General features: G+C 40.5%; 4 protein-coding genes across 5 annotated transcripts in view; all 4 read left to right on the top strand.

The window, feature by feature from the left end:
- The window catches only part of setdb2 (SET domain bifurcated histone lysine methyltransferase 2), a 7,126-nt gene extending 5,545 nt beyond the window's left edge, over window positions 1–1,581 (top strand). The window contains exons 7-11 of one of the 2 annotated variants that reach the window (XM_061032237.1): window positions 359–528; window positions 605–837; window positions 916–1,119; window positions 1,209–1,292; window positions 1,382–1,581. In XM_061032237.1, the coding sequence (XP_060888220.1) occupies window positions 359–528; window positions 605–837; window positions 916–1,119; window positions 1,209–1,292; window positions 1,382–1,468 (778 nt within the window). In that variant the 3' untranslated portion in view covers window positions 1,469–1,581. Of the gene's footprint in view, window positions 1–358; window positions 529–604; window positions 838–915; window positions 1,120–1,203; window positions 1,293–1,381 lie in introns of both variants that reach the window. The other variant, XM_061032236.1, reaches the window with a different exon arrangement.
- A 524-nt stretch (window positions 1,582–2,105) lies between these two features.
- On the top strand, window positions 2,106–5,872 carry creg1 (cellular repressor of E1A-stimulated genes 1). The gene is made up of 4 exons (XM_061032245.1): window positions 2,106–2,759; window positions 3,828–3,947; window positions 4,027–4,140; window positions 4,247–5,872. Exons 1-4 carry the CDS (start codon window positions 2,295–2,297, stop codon window positions 4,331–4,333), a joined length of 786 nt encoding a protein of 261 aa, XP_060888228.1. The 5' UTR covers window positions 2,106–2,294; the 3' UTR covers window positions 4,334–5,872.
- Window positions 5,873–6,579: 707 nt separating this feature from the next.
- On the top strand, window positions 6,580–17,584 carry LOC132959329 (T-cell surface glycoprotein CD3 zeta chain-like). Its single transcript, XM_061032246.1, has 9 exons — window positions 6,580–6,731; window positions 12,156–12,253; window positions 12,328–12,363; window positions 15,576–15,632; window positions 15,849–15,881; window positions 15,991–16,044; window positions 16,132–16,161; window positions 16,269–16,784; window positions 16,823–17,584. Exons 1-8 carry the CDS (start codon window positions 6,671–6,673, stop codon window positions 16,332–16,334), a joined length of 435 nt encoding a protein of 144 aa, XP_060888229.1. The 5' UTR covers window positions 6,580–6,670; the 3' UTR covers window positions 16,335–16,784; window positions 16,823–17,584.
- A 397-nt stretch (window positions 17,585–17,981) lies between these two features.
- dnajc27 (DnaJ (Hsp40) homolog, subfamily C, member 27) overlaps window positions 17,982–20,000 on the top strand; it is a 3,414-nt gene continuing 1,395 nt past the window's right edge. The window contains exons 1-2 of the mRNA XM_061032739.1: window positions 17,982–18,121; window positions 19,568–19,650. Coding sequence (XP_060888722.1) covers window positions 18,035–18,121; window positions 19,568–19,650 — 170 coding nt within the window. The 5' untranslated portion in view covers window positions 17,982–18,034. The remainder of the gene's footprint in view (window positions 18,122–19,567; window positions 19,651–20,000) is intronic.

Below are 20,000 nucleotides of genomic sequence, written 5' to 3'. Positions count from 1 at the left end.
TGTGTGTGTGTGTGTGTGTGTGTGTGTTTCTTTAAATCATCTGTGTGTGTGTGTTTCTTTAAATCATCTGTGTGTGTGTGTGTGTGTGTGTGTTTCTTTAAATCATCTGTGTGTGTGTGTGTGTGTGTGTGTTTCTTTAAATCATCTGTGTGTGTGTGTGTGTGTGTGTGTGTTTCTTTAAATCATCTGTGTGTGTGTGTGTGTGTGTGTGTGTGTGTGTGTGTGTGTGTGTGTGTGTGTGTGTGTGTGTGTGTGTGTGTGTGTGTGTGTGTGTGTGTGTGTGTGTGTGTGTGTGTGTGTGTGTTTGTTTCTTTAAATCATCTGTGTGTGTGTGTGTGTGTGTGTGTGTTTCGTTCAGTGTGTACGAGTGTGGTCCGTGGTGCGGCTGTGACCGCGCTCGCTGTCAGAACCGTCTGGTCCAGAGGGGGATCAGAGTCCGGCTGCAGGTCTTCCAGACGGAGGGGCGAGGTTGGGGGGTACGTTGCCGTGACGACTTGGACCGCGGCACGTTTGTGTGTATATACGCAGGTGAGATGGCGTTTGAGGATTCATTGTTATGATTCTGATAACATGTTTGGTTACCATGGCAACTTGTGTTCCTCAGGTGTGATCCTGCGACGGGTCCACTCCCCCGCCGAGGCCCCGCCTCCGAAACTGACGAGGGCGGACCTCCCCTCTGACGACGAGGTGGAGGTCATCACCGAGTGGCTGGCCCCGCCCGTGCTGGAGGGGCGGAGCAACCTGGTGGAGCCCACGGCGACCTCGCTCCCCCTTCACGTCCCGGTCATCCAGAGGCCCGCTGACCCGTCTGGCACGGCGCCGCAGGACCGAGAGGAGGTACCCTAACCCGGAGCGCTGCGTCCACATGATGACACGTTCTGAATGTGTTTATTAAAGATCTTCATGTGTCCTCAGACGGTGCTGAGTGGAGCTCCACAGGCCCTGCCCACAGCGCAGGAGAAGACGGTTACCATGACAACGGGCAGTCCCGAGAAGGTTGCCGAAGGCGTGAACGGTTTGAAGACAAAGAGTGGGAGGAGTCTAAAGAGAGCGATGAAGGTGGAGAGCGTGAACTTCCTGGACGCGAGCAAGGAGGGAAACGTGAGCCGCTTCTTCAACGTAAGAAAAACAGCTGAGAGGGAAAAAGAGCGGGAAAAAATAAAGTTATTCAAAAATCAATTTAAACGTTCTTTAACTCCACAGCACAGCTGCACGCCAAACATGTTCATCCAGAACGTCTTCACCGACTCCCACGACCCCGCCTACCCCCTCATCGCCTTCTTCACCAGCAGGTAAGTCACCTTTTAGAAACCTGCACGCCATCTAAAGTAAAAACCTTAACCTTAACCCCCCACCCACTTTGTTGACGTGTCTCCCTCAGGGTGGTCAGGGCGGGCTCCGAGCTCACCTGGGATTACTCCTCAGACGCAGACGGCGAGCGGGAGGTGCCGTGTCTGTGCGGCGGTGACGGCTGTCGAGGAGGTTTCACCGTGGAGGAGAATCTGTGTGAGATGTGTGAGCTGCAGGGAGAAACTCACTGATCACAGCACGCCGTCTGCTGCTCGTCTCTGAGCGAGAGTCCTCTAACTCTGTTGTTCACTTTTTACTGAATCTGGACCTTTGGCTCTTTAGATCCCTCAACAACATCTCTGGATTTTAAAATCACTCTGCAAATAAAGATTATCATCCCTCAAGTGTTTCTAATCTGAGGTCGTCTCGAGCTTCTTATGAACACCACAGGGGGGCGCACTGCTCCTCTCTGCACAGCAGGGGGTGCATTGCTCCACTCTGACCAGCAGGGGGCGCACTGCTCCTTTCTGCACAGCAGGGGGTGCACTGCTCCACTCTGACCAGCAGGGGGCGCACTGCTCCTTTCTGCACAGCAGGGGGCGCACTGCTCCTTTCTGCACAGCAGGGGGTGCACTGCTCCACTCTGACCAGCAGGGGGTGCACTGCTCCACTGCACAGCAGGGGGCGCACTGCTCCACTCTGCACAGCAGGGGGCGCTCAGTGTGAAGAGAAGAAGAATACCACAGGTGTGAGTGATGACTAATATAAGATATTTGGAGGATAAGAGGAGTTATTAGAGATAATGATTTAATCACTAATGATTTAAATGATCCGCGGATTGGACTTCTGAGCCTCCGTAGTTACTGATAATGTGGCATTAGACTCTAACCCTTAGTAGAACACAGAGTGAATTAATTAAATAAAACAAAATGATAATTTAATGAACACTTTGTTTCCACGTGACGACTTTAAACTCACGAGCTCTAAACTGTAAGAGCGCGTGAATGCAGCTTTTATTTTGTAGTAAGAATTTGACGTTGAAGACGACTTTCTGCCTTAACTGTCTACGACTTTACTTTGAAAAGCCAGACCGGATGTGTGCTTGTTGTTTATATATCTTCCTCCTCCGGTTCGTTTCACCGACTGTTCACTACACACCGAACCCGACAATGAGCGCTCTCCTGCGGCCTCTATGTGTGCTCCTCCTCGGACTCCTCGGGGTCTGCCTCCCGGTCTCCTCCTCCTCCTGCAGGATCCGGATCCCCCCTCACGACCAGCTGGCCCGGGTAGCCCGCTTCGTAGCCCACCAGGTGGACTGGGCCTCCATGGCCACCATCTCCACCCACAAGCCGGTGGTGGGTCAGCCGTTCTCCAACACCTTCTCAGTCAGCGACGGACCGGAAGGCTCCAGCTCCGGGGTGCCCTACATGTACCTGACCCACATGGAGGTCTCTGTGAAGGACCTGGAGGTAACACACACACACACACACTTTAAAGTGTTGTTATTAAAGCTTTATATTTAAAGTTTCTGTTGGGGTCAAAGTTCAAATCTGCCTTTAAAAGGTTGTTCAGTCTGCCTTCTCTTCTGGTCTATTAAACCTCCAAACAGAGTCCTGTGATGAGTCCACATCAAACTGGACTACAAAGAAGAAGTGAAAACAGGAAGCTGGATAAACTTTAATATGAAGCATTCAAAATGATGATTCTAAAAAAACACCTTCAAGAAAGTTTAACATTTCAAAACAACAGATTTATTCATTAAAGTTTAAATATCTCAGAGTCTGTTTCCTCTCGTCAAACAGGCTGTGATCATGTTGATTAAAGAACCTTAAAGGGGGACATTAAGTTCCCACCGTCTCTAACTGTTCACAGTCCACAGAAATATTTAAAAGTCATCGTAAATATCTCCTGTGTTTCTCTCTCTGATCTGAAGTGAGAGAAACACACTGTCATGCTGAGGCTCCAGCATGACGCAGCAGTTCCTTCACACAGTGACTCAGCTGTTTTACAGTCACATGTGAGAGTGGAGGTCATGTGACAGGAAACCAGCGCGTGACGAACACAACAGAAACAAACAGAACAAAGAGAGATGAACGTTCACTTTAAAGGGTTAAAGGTCACTGAGGAGGTTTTTATAATGTCTTAAAGATTCTGTCACACACCTGAAGTCAGCGTATGTTCAACCTGTGACAACAGAAGCTGTGTGTAACAGACATTAAGGAAACGTGTGTGTGTGTGTGTGTGTGTGTGTGTGTGTGTGTGTGTGTGTGTGTGTGTGTGTGTGTGTGTGTGTGTGTGTGTGTGTGTGTGTGTGTGTGTGTGTGTGTGTGTGTGTGTGTGTGTGTGTGTGTGTGTGTGTGTGTGTGTGTGTGTGTGTGTGTGTGTGTGTGTGTGTGTGTGTGTGTGTGTGTGTGTGTGTGTGTGTGTGTGTGTGTGTGTGTGTGTGTGTGTGTGTGTGTGTGTGTGTGTGTGTGTGTGTGTGTGTGTGTGTGTGTGTGTGTGTGTGTGTGTGTGTGTGTGTCTCTCTCTCTCTCCAGGTGAACCCTCAGGCGTCTCTCTCCATGTCTCTGGCTCAGACTGATTATTGTCGTCAGCAGGGCTTCGACCCTCAGAGTCCTCTCTGCGCTCACATCATCCTGTCTGGATCTGTGATGGAGGTACACACACACACACACACACCTGTGTATCCAGGTGAGCAGTCACATGACCTCTGACCTCACTGTGTGGGCTGTGCAGGTGAACGGGACGGAGGCGGACTTTGCTAAGAAGGCTCTGTTCAGTCGACACCCGGAGATGATCGACTGGCCCACTGATCACAACTGGTTCTTCGCTAAGTTCAACATCACTCAGGTACGTGTGATTTGCTGTGTTCCTATTGGTCCAAACATCAATGTCATCAGCCAATCAGAAGGCAGGACGTCTCTGTGATGCTCATGCCTCCCGCTCTGTGTTTCAGGTGTGGGTGTTGGATTATTTTGGCGGGGTGAAGACGGTCACTCCAGAGGAATACTTCCAGGCAGATCCACACAGGAAGCACCACTGACGGTCAGACTGCTGGTTCTTGTAGTTCTACAATAAGTGGACTACAAATATCGATCAAAACTACAAAATGACTCGATCTTAAGACACGTGGAAAGTGTTTTTTAAAGGTTCATTTAACAAAATAACATATCAGTGAAGTGTGAAGAATCTCAGGTTTCTGTGACGATCAGATTTTAAAAACGTGTGAAATCATTTAAAGTGTTTCATGAATAAGAAGCCGCCTGCAGTGTGTGAGTTTGACCACAAGAGGGAGCCGCTGAGCTGATAATACGACCTCTACATGTTTATTTAGTGAAGGTTGAAGTCAAAGTGCCTCTTGATGTTTTTATATATTTACTCCAACAGGAAACACGCTTTATTTTGAAAGTGTGTTTCCTTTTCTTTATTGTGTTTTGTGACGTCAGACTCCTGAACACGCCAAACCTCAGTCTTATAAACGCTGATTTAAAGATCTGACCACAAAGTGCACTTTATAACGTGATGAGATGAGCCAGGAGAGGAAACAGTTTGAATAAATATTCAAGAATATTAGAATCAAAAATCAACGTGTGATGAAATAAATCAAGAAGTCGTTCTTCAATCAGATTCAGTGTTGGTTGTTCTTAAAGTTATTAACAAGAAGAACTCGCAGGTTTGATTCTTTCAAAGACTACATCTCCCAGGATTCTTAGCGGTCAGCAGGCCTCGTGGGAGCTGTAGTTCTTGAATGCTAACAAAGTTAAACTTGTTATAAAAGTGTTTTACATTTAGAAAATAAAAAAAGAGTTAAAAGATGAAGTGAAGGTTCACGTCTCTCTGAGGCGTTACACAAACTTTCATTTTGTTTACAAAACAACAAAGTGACAGGAAAACTCTTTTCTTAAAGGAGGAGTCTGGAGAAATGTTTGTAAACATTCAAACTGGGCCCCTCCCCCTCCTGGGCTCATCTCCCCCTGAAGCCCCGCCCCCTGCAGGACGTAGTGTGTACGTTTACTACTTGTAGCTACACTGTAAGCTAACGGCCGGTGTTTGTCACCTTCCTGTCCAACAGGAAGTAGACCAACTCCACGTCCACGGGTAAAAGACAACACAAGGTTCACCCTCGTTTTAGAACGAGCTTTATCCACTTGGTGTTTCTCCTCACTCTCATTATATTTTCTCTTCTTTGCTGCTACGTCCACGTCCGTCATATTCACCGCTTTGAATGGTGTCCAATCACTGAATTGTATCCACTCCTAAACTCACCTGCTGCTCTGTCATTGGCTGGAGGAAACACACCAGCTCCGCCCACAAACCAGAACAAATCAGAACAGTAAAATCCAGTGAGAGGACAGAGTCTCTGCCGACACAGTCAAAGAAGGGGAGTAATACTAGCTGGGGAGTGGGCGTGGCTTGTTGTGTGGAAGGGGCGTGGCTTTTATACCATCTTAACTAGAGGCGGGGCTTCAGCCATGTTTTCACTCTAATCCAATGATTTATAATTTTGATGACGTTGCTGTCAGAATGTATTTTTGAGAGTAAATCAACGTATGATTTTCAAAATAAAGTTTGTGCTTTAAATCATTTTTTCAGTTTTTGATTTAATTTTGTCTTTTTTTCAACAGATATAGTGACACCACATGTTAACGTGTGTATATTTATATCTATGCTTTTATGTCTTCACGTGTTGATGATTGTAAAGTTAGTTACAGCTCGGGTCGTTTATTAGAAGTTTTACAGTAAAACAGACGAAGATGAAAACTTTTTAAACTTCATCATCAAACATCTGATAAACATTTCTATAAATCTCATTTCTATAAATCTCATTTATTACCACAAAGAATAAAAACAGCTTTATTTATTTATTGTCTGAATTTTCTCTCTGAAGAAAAAGACGTCGATGTTTCCTTCAGTGATTCAGATTGAACTCTGCTGCAACATCAAAACACAACGTGTGTGTGTGTGTGTGTGTGTGTGTGTTCAGAGTGTGTGTGTGTGTGTTCAGAGTGTGTGTGTGTGTGTGTGTGTTCAGAGTGAGTGTGTGTGTGTGTGTGTGTATATGTTGTGTTGATCATGTGTGGGAGAGAGAGTCGTTTCAGTAGGTGTGTGTGTGTGTGTGTGTGTGTGTGTGTGTGTGTGTGTGTGTGTGTGTGTGTGTGTGTGTGTGTATATATGTTGTGTTGATCATGTGTGGGAGAGAGAGTCGTTTCAGTAGGTGTGTGTGTGTGTGTGTCACCTGTTACAGCAGCTCTCACCACTTCCTGTTCCACTTAAAGTCGAGAGAAGAAGAAGAAACGTTTCAGTCGTCCCGCTCGGCTCCAGCTGTCCTCTCTTTCTCTCTCTCTCTCTCTCGATTAACGGTTCGGTTAACCGGTGAGTGATGGAGCTGCCGACGTGGACCTGCGTCCTGCTCCTGCTGTCCGCCGTGTGTCACCCCGCAGGTAAGAACAGCTCACACACCTGTAGACGTTTTAACAACAGGTTAAAGATGTTCTTCTTCTGCTTGATGAAACACTAAATCAACTTATTTAAAATGTTTTATCATTATTACTTTTTATTAAACATGTTCAACAGTAAATAAAAACAGGAAACAAACAAGAAATCAATCTTAAAAAGAAAACGTTTATTATTTAGAAAAATGTAAAACGAAAATTATCGAGCAAAAAAATAAAATAAAAAAGTAGTTTTTACTTGTTTTCTTCACCTGAACACTTGAAATCGTCTTTAAAAATGATAAATAATGATGTGTATGGTTTCACAGAAACATGTTTTTCATCAGATCAACAGATTGTGTGTAAAAATGTAAAATGTCTGACTGACTGAAAACAAACGGTTTAAACTTGTTTCTCTCCGGGCGCCATGTTGGAATCTACTGTCATCGTCTCTGAATCATCTGTGTTAGATTTTTATCTCATTTAAGAGTCATTTAACATTATTTATTTAACTTTCCGACTTGAATTTGCTCCTTGTTATATAATTATATTAGCTTGTGAAGCTAAATGTAGTAGCAGCTCAGCTAAGTAGCAGATTAGCTCATGAGCTAACGAGCTAACGGAGAAGGAAGCTGTTACGTAGAGAAATGCTCATAACAGGACAATTTCTCATCCATTAAAATAACTTTACAGACAATATACATTTAAAACATGGTGTGCAGGTCATTTTTACTCAGGTTAAATAATTGTATTAATATTTTATTATTATTTAGTGAACCTTTATTTAACCATGTTTTGTCCCTTTGTGGTGAAGAACTGGTTTCCAGGAGAGATCATCATCACAAAGTTACACACAGACAAAGTATCATTTATTAAAACACTAAAGTTTAAAGAGTCAAATCTGTGAGTGTGTAGTTCAAACAGTCAAGCTGAAACATCAACATCCTGTAGAATCTGCTTCCTTGTCTTTCATTTTAGATTTAAAAACTTTTAAGGACTCCAGCTCCTTGAGTTTCAAGTCCTTGTGCAGATTCCAGGCTGAGGGTGCAGAATACCCAGAAGCCCCGTCACCTTTTCTGTCCGAGCGTTTGGGACGGAGAGCGTGAAGACTGAGCGGTTCTTCCGTGTTAAAAACAGAGAGCGCAGATCATACACTGTAAATAATAAACAGTTAATAAACCGTTAATAAACGTTAATAAACAGTTAATAAACAGTTCTAAAGGTTATCGAGCAGAACAAGAGTTACCTTAAAGGTGTTCCAGTGAATGAGCCTTACGGGTCACCAGAGCACGCCGTCCTACCTGAGAGCACGCCACACGACGAGCTTTACAGTTTGTAAAAAGTGTCTTTATAAGCACATTTAACTTTATTATAAACTTTACTTCCTGATTCTGTTCTTCAAACACGGTTTATGTGATTCTCTGCAGGGATACATTTATCAACACCTGAAGCAAAAAGCTGCTCCACGTTTGTGTTAACGAGTTAAATTGAAGGTTTAATAAAACGTGATTATTTTAATGTTTAAGATGTTTTTTTTTCTTTGTCTCTGGAGAAACTTTATTTTATTTCAGCTGATGAAGTGTCGTGTAGAGAAACTAAGCTAGCCATTAGCTTTAGCTTCAATAAATATAAATATTAATAAAAGCTGCTGAAATAAGTTTTTGATCCTGAACTTTTCATGTTCATTATGTTTTTATTTTATTTTCTGGCTCTTTGTACTCGTGGCTGCTGATCTCTAACTGGTTTGAAACCAGTACAAGTGAACAGACATTTCAAACCATCGCAGAGCAGGAAGTGTTTCAGGAGGACAAAACGGCTCCATCTTTATTAAACCGACGCACTCCGGCTTGTGGCGTCCATCAGGGTCAGTGGCTCCGTGGTCGTTTTTGGTAGTTTGTGATGAAAACCAGTGACTAACCAGTTAAACCATCTAAAGATTCACGTGTTAAAAACCAGTCAGAACCATCAAGTGACCAGAACAAACCAACGTCAGCTTTTAGTTCTTGTTAAGACCATGACAAGAACGTTTTCTATCATCCAATGAGAAGATGATAAAATACCAGTACAGACTAAAACAAGACCAGTTCAAACCATTAAGAGCCTTAAAGACCAGTTCAGACCATTAAGAGCCTTAAAGACCAGTTCAAACCATTAAGAGCCTTAAAGACCAGTTCAAACCATTAAGAGCCTTAAAGACCAGTTCAGAGCATCCAGAGATAAAATCATAATACCAGTTTAAACCATCAGACCTTCAAATAACTTCAGCGCTGACTGCCGTGTTTACCAGTAAAGACTAAAGGACCAGTTCAAACCAGTACGTCCCAGTTTAAAATCTCCCTCTCACCGTCTGCAGAAACTTTAAACGTCTCTTAATCTGAAATGCCGCTCGTGTGAGGCGCTCTGATGGCGGGTCAAATAAGAGCGCGCTGTGAGGCTTCTGCTCGCCGTCTGCAGGTTTGAATTTATTTATTAAACAGACGATGAAGGTCAACGTACGGATGACTTGAGCAGGGACGCATTTGTCTACGGAACACCGGCAGCTTCAATCTCCATTAGCTCGTTATTCACAAGATGATTTAAAAAACTTTCACATTAAAATCTTTAAACTTTCACATTAAAATCTTTAAACTTTCACATTAAAATCTTTTAAACTTTCACATTAAAATCTTTAAACTTTCACATTAAAATCTTTAAACTTTCACATTAAAATCTTTTAAACTTTCACATTAAAATCTTTAAACTTTCACATTAAAATCTTTTAAACTTTCACATTAAAATCTTTAAACTTTCACATTAAAATCTTTAAACTTTCACATTAAAATCTTTTAAACTTTCACATTAAAATCTTTAAACTTTCACATTAAAATCTTTTAAAGACACAAAAATAAAAAACAAAATATGAACTGGAACATGAAAGTGTAGAGATGAAACGCTTCATGTCAGAGCGCAACTTTGTCTTTGTAGTGTGAGAAGATGAGCTGACCACAGAGAGTGAACCTCCACACACACACACACACACACAAACACACACACACACACAGGAAGTAGCGTTGTGCTGTGGTTCTTAACGTTGAACGTCTTCCCCAAACTGAGCTTCGTCTGATGGAGATGAGAGAAACTCATAAAAACAGTTTTAAAGTTTCAGATTCTCCGTCTCGCGTGTCGTTGCTATGGAAACATGAGACGGAGAAACGGCTGAAACAGAAACGGTTCAGTGTAAAGATTTGACTGATTTGATTGCTGTTTTAAACAATTATTCAGGAATATCTCTTCAGCAACATGTTGCTCAGATTTCTGCAACTTTTTAAAACGATTCCGTTGCATGCTGAGGAAACATTTGAGAAACTTTCTGAGCCGCATTTTCCTAATTACTCAGAAACATTTTCATCAACAACAACAACAAACATTTAGGAAACATCTGAGTAACTCTGTTTGCAACTTCTCAACATGTTGCTCAGGTTTACAACATTTCAGAAATATTTACAGCAACTTTGGCAGCAACATCTTTCAGTTGTCTCGTCCACAGCAACGTGATGTAAAACGAGCGGTTTGTTTGATGCAGACGGCGTGACGGTGAGACGTGTTTGAATAACTTTATTTAAAAATGAGACGAGTGGAAAACAAAAAGACTTTAATGTAAAAATGTGAAAGAGTCAGACGTCAGAGTCGAGACGTTTCTCCATCAGACGGATGTTTAGAGTTTCAGTTAATGTTTCACATTTCTTATCAGCTGATGAGTTCCCGTAACCATGGAAACAAAAACTCCTGAGAGATGACGAGTTTCTTTATGAGAGTCTGAGAGGTTTCATCTTCAGGACTCAAACTGGAAAAACTTTAAATTACCCTGAAATGAGATCTTTTAAAAAAAAAAACAGGTTTTCATGTTTGATACTCGACCACATCGTGTCACATCCAGCCTGACCACACAGCAGGAAGTCAGCGCGTGCGTGCGTGCGTGCGTGCATGTGTGTGTTCACTCTTTATTTTTGTTCTCATCAGAATGTATTTTTATCTCAAGCGGCCGTCTTTCTAATGATCATCAGAACGTAAAGACAGGAAACTCTCTGGAGGTTCAGAGTTTTTATCAGAAACGAGATCGGAGCGTTTTTAATTCTAAACATCTCATGAAGTTATTAAAAAGCTTTTTGGACACGTGAATATATCCAGTATTTAACTTGAATCCTCCCTGAAAAGCAAGCACCAACCTGCAGTTCCTGGAGTGTCCACTAGAGGCTGGCTGCAGAAGCACAGGAAGTCACATACACACCCATTCTAAAAAGCCTGTTTTTACAGCAGAGATTAACATGTTTACAGCCTGGTTCAAAAAACCAAATAGGTGTGATTAGCTCATGTCTGGATGGACACACACTGTACGGGGGGTGAATGTTTTGATGACTCATCGTCCTCTTGTCTTATTTTATTCTTTAGTCTCTCGTTGTCTTTTTCTACAAAATAAAATCGTTCGTCCAAATCTTGTTTATAATAAGAAGTCAAATATTTGAATCAAGTGAAGAACAGAAAAGTTAGAGAGGAGTCGGTCGAGTTATCTTCTGTGGTTTGTCGTTTCCTTTCCCCCCCGCTCACATATCAGCGTTAATGACTTCCTGTCCCTCCTCTGTCACGTGGACTCTTCACCCCATGTTTTAATGTCACTACTCGTGTGATCACATGACATCCTGCAGGCGTTCGGAGCGTCGGTCCTGAAGGTCCACAGAGAATGACTCAACGCCTACAGGAAGATGTAATAATACATTTGACCACTAGGGGCAGTGTGGCGATGAGACAGAGCAGCATCAGTTTTGAAGAAAAGTAATGATGGGCGTCTACGCGTACGTGTGTTTCAAAAGGTCGTATCAGGGGAGGCGTGGTCACTTTACCCTCAGTCTTACCTGAAGGCGCCTTCATGAGATACCTGCAGTCACTACTCAGGGCTGAAAAAACACATTCAGAGTTTGAAGACGTTCAGTTAAACAAGAAGAATGGTTTGTGTTTGTTTGGGACTATTTTCAGTGGCGGATGAGTCCACATGCAGAGAGTGGTGATCGAGACGGTGCGCGTGTGTCACATATAACCACACACACACACACACTGAACCACACACACACACACACACACACACACTGAACCACACACACACACACACACACACACACACACACACACACACACACACACTGAACCACACACACACACACACTGAACCACACACACACACACACACACACTGAACCACACACACACACACCTGTGTGAGAGATGGAGGAAACCACTGAGCAGCATCACACAAACTGTTTCTAACTCGCTCACTTGAAGTCCCGCCCTCTTTCATCTGATTGGTCTGTCTCAGTGTCAGTAACTGTATTCCTGTACTTACACTGTAAACATTCCTGTCTTTGTCCGTGTGTATGACCTTTAACCTTTGACCTTTGACAGAGGCGTTGTCCCTGTACGACCCTCAGCTGTGTTACATCCTGGACGGTTTCCTCGGTCTGTACGGACTCGTCATCACCGGAATGTTCATCAGAGAGAAGGTCAGTGTACCGTCAGTCTGAAGGTCAAAGGTCATGATTTACAGTTTTTAATCTTCACTTTGTTTCTGTTTTAGTTCTTCAGAGAAAAAGTGAAGTCAGCAGAGGGCAGCGTGAGTAAACAACAACAAACAGACAAACAAACACAACAACAAACAGACAGACAAACAATCACAACAACAACAAACAAACACAACAACAAACAAACAAACACAACAACAACAAACAGACAAACAAACACAACAACAAACAAACAGACAAACAAACAGACAAACCAACAGACAGACAAACAAACATAACAAACAGACAAACAAACAGACAAACAAACAAACAGACAACAAACAGACAGACAAACAGACAGATCTCTCGTTGGATAAAAAGTGTTGTGTTTTTGATTTGTTGTCTTGTTGTTTCATCTTTTCTCCGTCTCCTCTCTCATGGTGTTTTCTTGTCATGGTGTTTTCTTGTCATGGTGTTTACTTGTCATGGTGTTTTCTTGTCATGGTGTTTACTTGTCATGGTGTGGTGTTTACTTGTCATGGTGTTTACTTGTCATGGTGTTTTCTTGTCATGGTGTGGTGTTTACTTGTCATGGTGTTTACTTGTCATGGTGTTTACTTGTCATGGTGTTTTCTTGTCATGGTGTTTACTTGTCATGGTGTGGTGTTTACTTGTCATGGTGTGGTGTTTACTTGTCATGGTGTTTACTTGTCATGGTGTTTACTTGTCATGGTGTTTTCTTGTCATGGTGTGGTGTTTACTTGTCATGGTGTTTTCTTGTCATGGTGTGGTGTTTACTTGTCATGGTGTGGTGTTTACTTGTCATGGTGTTTACTTGTCATGGTGTTTACTTGTCATGGTGTTTTCTTGTCATGGTGTGGTGTTTACTTGTCATGGTGTTTTCTTGTCATGGTGTGGTGTTTACTTGTCATGGTGTTTTCTTGTCATGGTGTGGTGTTTACTTGTCATGGTGTGGTGTTTACTTGTCATGGTGTTTTCTTGTCATGGTGTTTACTTGTCATGGTGTTTTCTTGTCATGGTGTTTACTTGTCATGGTGTGGTGTTTACTTGTCATGGTGTGGTGTTTACTTGTCATGGTGTTTACTTGTCATGGTGTTTACTTGTCATGGTGTTTTCTTGTCATGGTGTGGTGTTTACTTGTCATGGTGTTTTCTTGTCATGGTGTGGTGTTTACTTGTCATGGTGTTTACTTGTCATGGTGTGGTGTTTACTTGTCATGGTGTTTTCTTGTCATGGTGTGGTGTTTACTTGTCATGGTGTTTTCTTGTCATGGTGTTTACTTGTCATGGTGTTTTCTTGTCATGGTGTGGTGTTTACTTGTCATGGTGTGGTGTTTACTTGTCATGGTGTGGTGTTTTCTTGTCATGGTGTGGTGTTTACTTGTCATGGTGTTTTCTTGTCATGGTGTTTACTTGTCATGGTGTTTTCTTGTCATGGTGTGGTGTTTACTTGTCATGGTGTGGTGTTTACTTGTCATGGTGTGGTGTTTACTTGTCATGGTGTTTTCTTGTCATGGTGTGGTGTTTACTTGTCATGGTGTTTTCTTGTCATGGTGTTTTCTTGTCATGGTGTTTACTTGTCATGGTGTGGTGTTTACTTGTCATGGTGTTTTCTTGTCATGGTGTTTTCTTGTCATGGTGTTTACTTGTCATGGTGTGGTGTTTACTTGTCATGGTGTTTTCTTGTCATGGTGTTTTCTTGTCATGGTGTTTACTTGTCATGGTGTGGTGTTTACTTGTCATGGTGTTTTCTTGTCATGGTGTGGTGTTTACTTGTCATGGTGTTTACTTGTCATGGTGTTTACTTGTCATGGTGTTTACTTGTCATGGTGTGGTGTTTACTTGTCATGGTGTTTACTTGTCATGGTGTTTACTTGTCATGGTGTTTTCTTGTCATGGTGTTTTCTTGTCATGGTGTGGTGTTTACTTGTCATGGTGTTTTCTTGTCATGGTGTTTTCTTGTCATGGTGTTTACTTGTCATGGTGTGGTGTTTACTTGTCATGGTGTTTTCTTGTCATGGTGTTTTCTTGTCATGGTGTTTACTTGTCATGGTGTTTACTTGTCATGGTGTGGTGTTTACTTGTCATGGTGTTTACTTGTCATGGTGTTTTCTTGTCATGGTGTGGTGTTTACTTGTCATGGTGTTTACTTGTCATGGTGTTTTCTTGTCATGGTGTGGTGTTTACTTGTCATGGTGTTTACTTGTCATGGTGTTTTCTTGTCATGGTGTTTTCTTGTCATGGTGTTTACTTGTCATGGTGTGGTGTTTACTTGTCATGGTGTTTTCTTGTCATGGTGTTTACTTGTCATGGTGTGGTGTTTACTTGTCATGGTGTTTTCTTGTCATGGTGTTTTCTTGTCATGGTGTTTTCTTGTCATGGTGTTTTCTTGTCATGGTGTTTTCTTGTCATGGTGTTTACTTGTCATGGTGTGGTGTTTACTTGTCATGGTGTTTACTTGTCATGGTGTGGTGTTTACTTGTCATGGTGTTTTCTTGTCATGGTGTTTACTTGTCATGGTGTTTTCTTGTCATGGTGTTTTCTTGTCATGGTGTTTTCTTGTCATGGTGTTTACTTGTCATGGTGTGGTGTTTACTTGTCATGGTGTTTTCTTGTCATGGTGTTTTCTTGTCATGGTGTTTACTTGTCATGGTGTGGTGTTTACTTGTCATGGTGTTTACTTGTCATGGTGTGGTGTTTACTTGTCATGGTGTTTTCTTGTCATGGTGTTTTCTTGTCATGGTGTTTACTTGTCATGGTGTGGTGTTTACTTGTCATGGTGTTTTCTTGTCATGGTGTTTTCTTGTCATGGTGTTTTCTTGTCATGGTGTTTACTTGTCATGGTGTTTTCTTGTCATGGTGTTTACTTGTCATGGTGTGGTGTTTACTTGTCATGGTGTGGTGTTTACTTGTCATGGTGTTTACTTGTCATGGTGTGGTGTTTACTTGTCATGGTGTTTACTTGTCATGGTGTTTTCTTGTCATGGTGTTTTCTTGTCATGGTGTGGTGTTTACTTGTCATGGTGTTTTCTTGTCATGGTGTTTTCTTGTCATGGTGTTTACTTGTCATGGTGTGGTGTTTTCTTGTCATGGTGTTTTCTTGTCATGGTGTTTACTTGTCATGGTGTGGTGTTTACTTGTCATGGTGTTTACTTGTCATGGTGTTTACTTGTCATGGTGTGGTGTTTACTTGTCATGGTGTTTACTTGTCATGGTGTTTACTTGTCATGGTGTGGTGTTTTCTTGTCATGGTGTTTACTTGTCATGGTGTTTACTTGTCATGGTGTTGCGTTGTGGATCTGAAGGCTCTGGACTCTGGAGGTTACGCCCCGCTGGTCAGAGGAGACCCTGAGAGAGGACGAGTGAGTCTGTTTTCAATATCAAAACTCAAACTCAGCGTCTGGTTCTATGAGAAAAGTTTTAAAAAGCATTAGAAGACCCTCAAAGTGAGACCTTAAGACCCTCAAATACTGGAGCCTTTATAAGAACCTGAAAACCTTTTAAAGATTACAGATCACTTTGTTGTTTTTAAAGGAACAGAACTTTGATTTCTAAAGTTTCTCCTTTTGTTTTTTCAGAACCGCAGGATGGCCGATGACTCTGAATACACGGTAACAAACACGCTCTTATTTTGAAGTTTGTTGTTTCTAAAGAGACACAGATGAGATGTATTGTTCTTTATATGATTATCTCCCAGCATGCATTGTGTCTTTGTTTCAGACTCTGAACAAACACTCTGATGGAGAATACAAGGCGCTCCCGGTGAAGAGAGAGGTGACTCCTCTGATGTTTGTTCTTTTGATTTCATCATGAATATTTTACAGTGTAGATTTAAAATCTGTTGTTTTTGTGTTTGTGCAGCGTCAGAGGAAGAACGAGCAGATCTACCAGGTGAGTCTGAACACGTTTATTGTTTTTATGTCACTCGATCCTCCAGGTTATCTGTCAGTGGGGTCCGTCTATTTCCTGGAACATTAAAGTGTTTCCTGTCTCTTCAGGGTTTGAGCTCGGCCACCAGAGACACGTACGACTCGCTGCAGATGCAGCCGCTTCCTGCCCGCTAACGCCGCCATCACCACGTCACGGCTCACCAGATAACCACGACTCCCTGCGGCCAAAACAAACGATGACGACGTTTGTTTTAGAGAATCTGTACATTTAACCTTTGACCCTCTGAACATAAAAACACCTCAAAACTCAGTTTAACTTCAAATCCACGTCTTACCGTAAAACTTCTAATAAAAGCTCCTCCCACTTTTAGGCCCCACCCCCTTTTCCTTGCCTGGTGTTGCTGCTGCTCTCAGTCAGACGCCATCTTTGCGTTTAGTGTTTAAATGGAGCAGAAGGTTAGAGTGATTTCTATTTTTAGTTTGGGGCTTTTTTTTAAAAGTTTTACGGTAACTTTCAGAAAAAAGAATCCATAAAACCCTTGAAAACGTTAAAGTCTAAATTGAAGGATGATGTTTCAGCTCGCTGGTTTGACGTCTGTTCAGCTGATTTAGTCCAAACGTAACGTGTCGGGGTGCTTTCAGACCGGACGCAGCGACCACAGAAGCAACGGTGTGCGTTACTACGTGACCGAAAACAATAGTTTGAAAAAGATTGAATAAATGAGGAGGGTCTCCGGTCAGTGTAAATAAAAGCAGGAGATGAATTTATAACATTTATATTTTAATATCTTTGTAACTTTATCTTGTTCATGTCATAAAGATTATTTTAGAAGCAGAGGGATCATCTCTAAACACAACTCTGCGGGGTGCAGTACCACAGTTTGTCCACCGGATGTCGCTGTTTCACCATCAAAACGGAAGGATGTTTCATGAAGCTAATTACATTTTAAATTAATTAATATTTAAACTACCAAAACAAATCATCAGATATATCTAAAAAATAATAATTATTTGTTTAATTTTCAGTAAAATCTTTAAAGTCCATCCGTGTGGAGCTTTATCAATAAATCATTAAATTAAATATCAGACATTAAAACAGATGTTTGGGTTTGTTCCAGATGTTTTTGTTCTTTTCACTTTTCTTTATTTTAAATGGTTTTAAAAATATTAGTTATAAACACAAATCTCCTGCTGTCTTTCTTATATTTTAAATATTGTTTTATAGTTTTCTGTGTACTGGTTATGATGGGAGTAGTTTTATATCGACCGCTAGTTGTTTTCCTGAGAAATTGTTTTGTAAAATACGACAGATCATTTCTGAGAATATTTGGCTGTTCTTGTCTTCTTCACGTGTTTTACTCTCTGATGACTAAAAGCTTCTGCTAAATGAATCGTAGAATATTAAAAATGTTTCTTAAACAGTCTCCTTTAATGACTCTTTTTTTTCTGCCCCACTGTTGTCTTATTTTTATTCTTCATTAAACAGAAAAGTCAAATCAGTATTTCCAAGTCGTCGTTAGATTACTTTTATTCTGAAAGGGTTACCGGAAGTCTTGTTTTAGTTTAACGGCTAACTTGACGCTGGTCTTTATAAAGCTTGTTAGCATTTTAGGCTATGAAGCTATTTAGCTCGCTATGTCTCCGCTGTGCGTTTTATTAACAGTAAATTAAAACATTAGCACTAATGCTAAGCTACATGATGCTCAGTTCTTCTTAAACACGGTGATAGTTCAGATTAAAGGTGAAGAGAGAGTGAAGCTAACAGCTCGTTAGCCTGTTAGCTGCGCTGTCAACAACAACAGCAGCATCATCACCGGGTCGGTGCTCGGTACCTGTCTGAACAGATTCACCGTAAACACGTTAAATTAACGGAGATGGAAACGAACCCGCCGAAGAGGAGAGACAACAAGAAGTCTCTGCGGGTGAAGGTGATCAGCCTCGGGAACGCGGAGGTGGGAAAGGTAAATATTCACCAGGTGTTTCAATTCAAATGTTGGATTCTCTTCACATTTATTCACTTTAAAAACAGTTTCCCTCTAAAAGTTTAAAGAGAATATATTTAGTTCAGAATCTCTCAACAAACTGATGAAAGTGTTTTTCATTAAATGTTATATTTTGACTTTAAAACGAGACGAAACCTCATTAAGAAATAAACATATTTAACACATTCTGGTTTAAATCTTATGAAATATGAAGAGAAGAACATCAGAGAGGATGTGTTTCAAATGAGGACTGTTTGATGGAGAGATCGGCATCAATATAAAGTTATATTTTTATATGTATATATATACCTATAATATAATAAAATGTTTTCAATGGAGATATGTGAATATTAAGTTGGTGAATTCAAAATAGCTGAACAAAGTGATTTTCAAATATATGTTATTGTTTAAAATATTATTTAATTTATATTTTATAGGATATATAATACGTTTTAGATATGATTCTTTATTGGTTGTAGTAAATGAAAGTTGTAATTACACATTTCCACCACCAGAAGGCAGCAATCACTTCACCAGGTGATATAAACATCAGGGTTTCAAAGTGTTTGAGAGATCGGCATGAATATGAAATGATTTAATTCAATATTCTGTATTAAATCAAGAGTTTTAAATAACTATTATCAGAATCATACGTTGGTTATTTCAAAATAAAAAGAGTTGGTATTTCAATGTATTATTTATATAAAATATTTAAGTTATTCAAACGTATTTCAATGTTAAATTACCTCATTTTTCATAAAATATTTTCTGAATTTGTATTTTATTGGCTGTAGTAAATGAAGGTTGTAATTACCCGTTTTCACCACCTGAGGGCAGCAAACACTCGCGTTTATCAGGTGAAAAGACACTTTCAAAATAAAACCCAAAGCAGGGAGATGTAGTTACACTTTACAATCACTAGAGGGTGATGATATAACATGTCAGCTCTATTAAATGTAAAGTCACACACGAAAAAGTAAAAAAAACTGCAAGAAAAGAAGTTCATGGCTTTATAAAGAATAAAACTAAAGCTCATAGTGAAACTTTACTTCATCTTCTGATAGAATGATGTTCATCATTTATATCTCTCTGTGGGGGACATTGATCTCTAAAGGATGTTCCTTAAAGCTTTCAGCCTCTTAAACTGAATTATTAAACGATTCAAACGAACATTAGCATCATTTATATTATCTCACACACACACACACACACACACACACACACACACACACACACACCCTTATGGGCTAACTGTGACAGTATAATAAAAATATAAAATACAAACTGAGCTCTGACGTGTAAAGATTCAAAGTGAACTTTAAAGACGCGGCTGCAGGATGTGTTCAGACGTTGCGTCTGTGGATGTCTGAAGGAGGTTTGGTGTGAAAGAATCTGCAGGAACGTTTTAATCGTTTGTCCTTTCAGAGCTGCATCATCAAACGTTACTGTGAGAAGAGGTTCGTCCCAAAATATCTGGCGACTATCGGCATCGACTACGGCGTCACTAAGTGAGTCTCCTCAGCTGTCACTGAGTGGGAAAAGTTATATTTATATATTATATTTATATATTATATATTACATTTATATTATATTATATATTTATATATTATATTTATATATTATATTTATATATTATATATTACATTTATATATTATATTTATATATTATATTATATATTACATTTATATATTATATTTATATTACATTATATATTATATTTATATATTATATATTAAATTTATGTATTATATTACATTTATATTTATATTACAGTATATATTTATATTACAGTATATATTTATATTACATGATATATTTATATAATATTTATATTGATATTATATATAATATTATATA

Source organism: Labrus mixtus, chromosome 24 (assembly GCF_963584025.1).
Source record: "Labrus mixtus chromosome 24, fLabMix1.1, whole genome shotgun sequence".
Lineage (NCBI taxonomy): Eukaryota > Metazoa > Chordata > Actinopteri > Labriformes > Labridae > Labrus > Labrus mixtus.
This window is presented reverse-complemented; position numbering and strand designations above follow the sequence as displayed.

Bases quoted from the DNA above. Each gene is read 5' to 3' on its own strand.
- LOC132959329 (XM_061032246.1), top strand. From the start codon at position 6,671: ATGGAGCTGCCGACGTGGACCTGCGTCCTGCTCCTGCTGTCCGCCGTG. The intron at 6,732-12,155 runs GTAAGAACAGCT...GACCTTTGACAG, and splicing joins CGCCGTGTGTCACCCCGCAG to AGGCGTTGTCCCTGTACGAC. The intron at 15,633-15,848 runs GTGAGTCTGTTT...TTGTTTTTTCAG, and splicing joins GAGACCCTGAGAGAGGACGA to AACCGCAGGATGGCCGATGA.
- creg1 (XM_061032245.1), top strand. From the start codon at position 2,295: ATGCAGCTTTTATTTTGTAGTAAGAATTTGACGTTGAAGACGACTTTC. The intron at 3,948-4,026 runs GTACACACACAC...TGGGCTGTGCAG, and splicing joins TGTCTGGATCTGTGATGGAG to GTGAACGGGACGGAGGCGGA. The intron at 4,141-4,246 runs GTACGTGTGATT...TCTGTGTTTCAG, and splicing joins CTAAGTTCAACATCACTCAG to GTGTGGGTGTTGGATTATTT.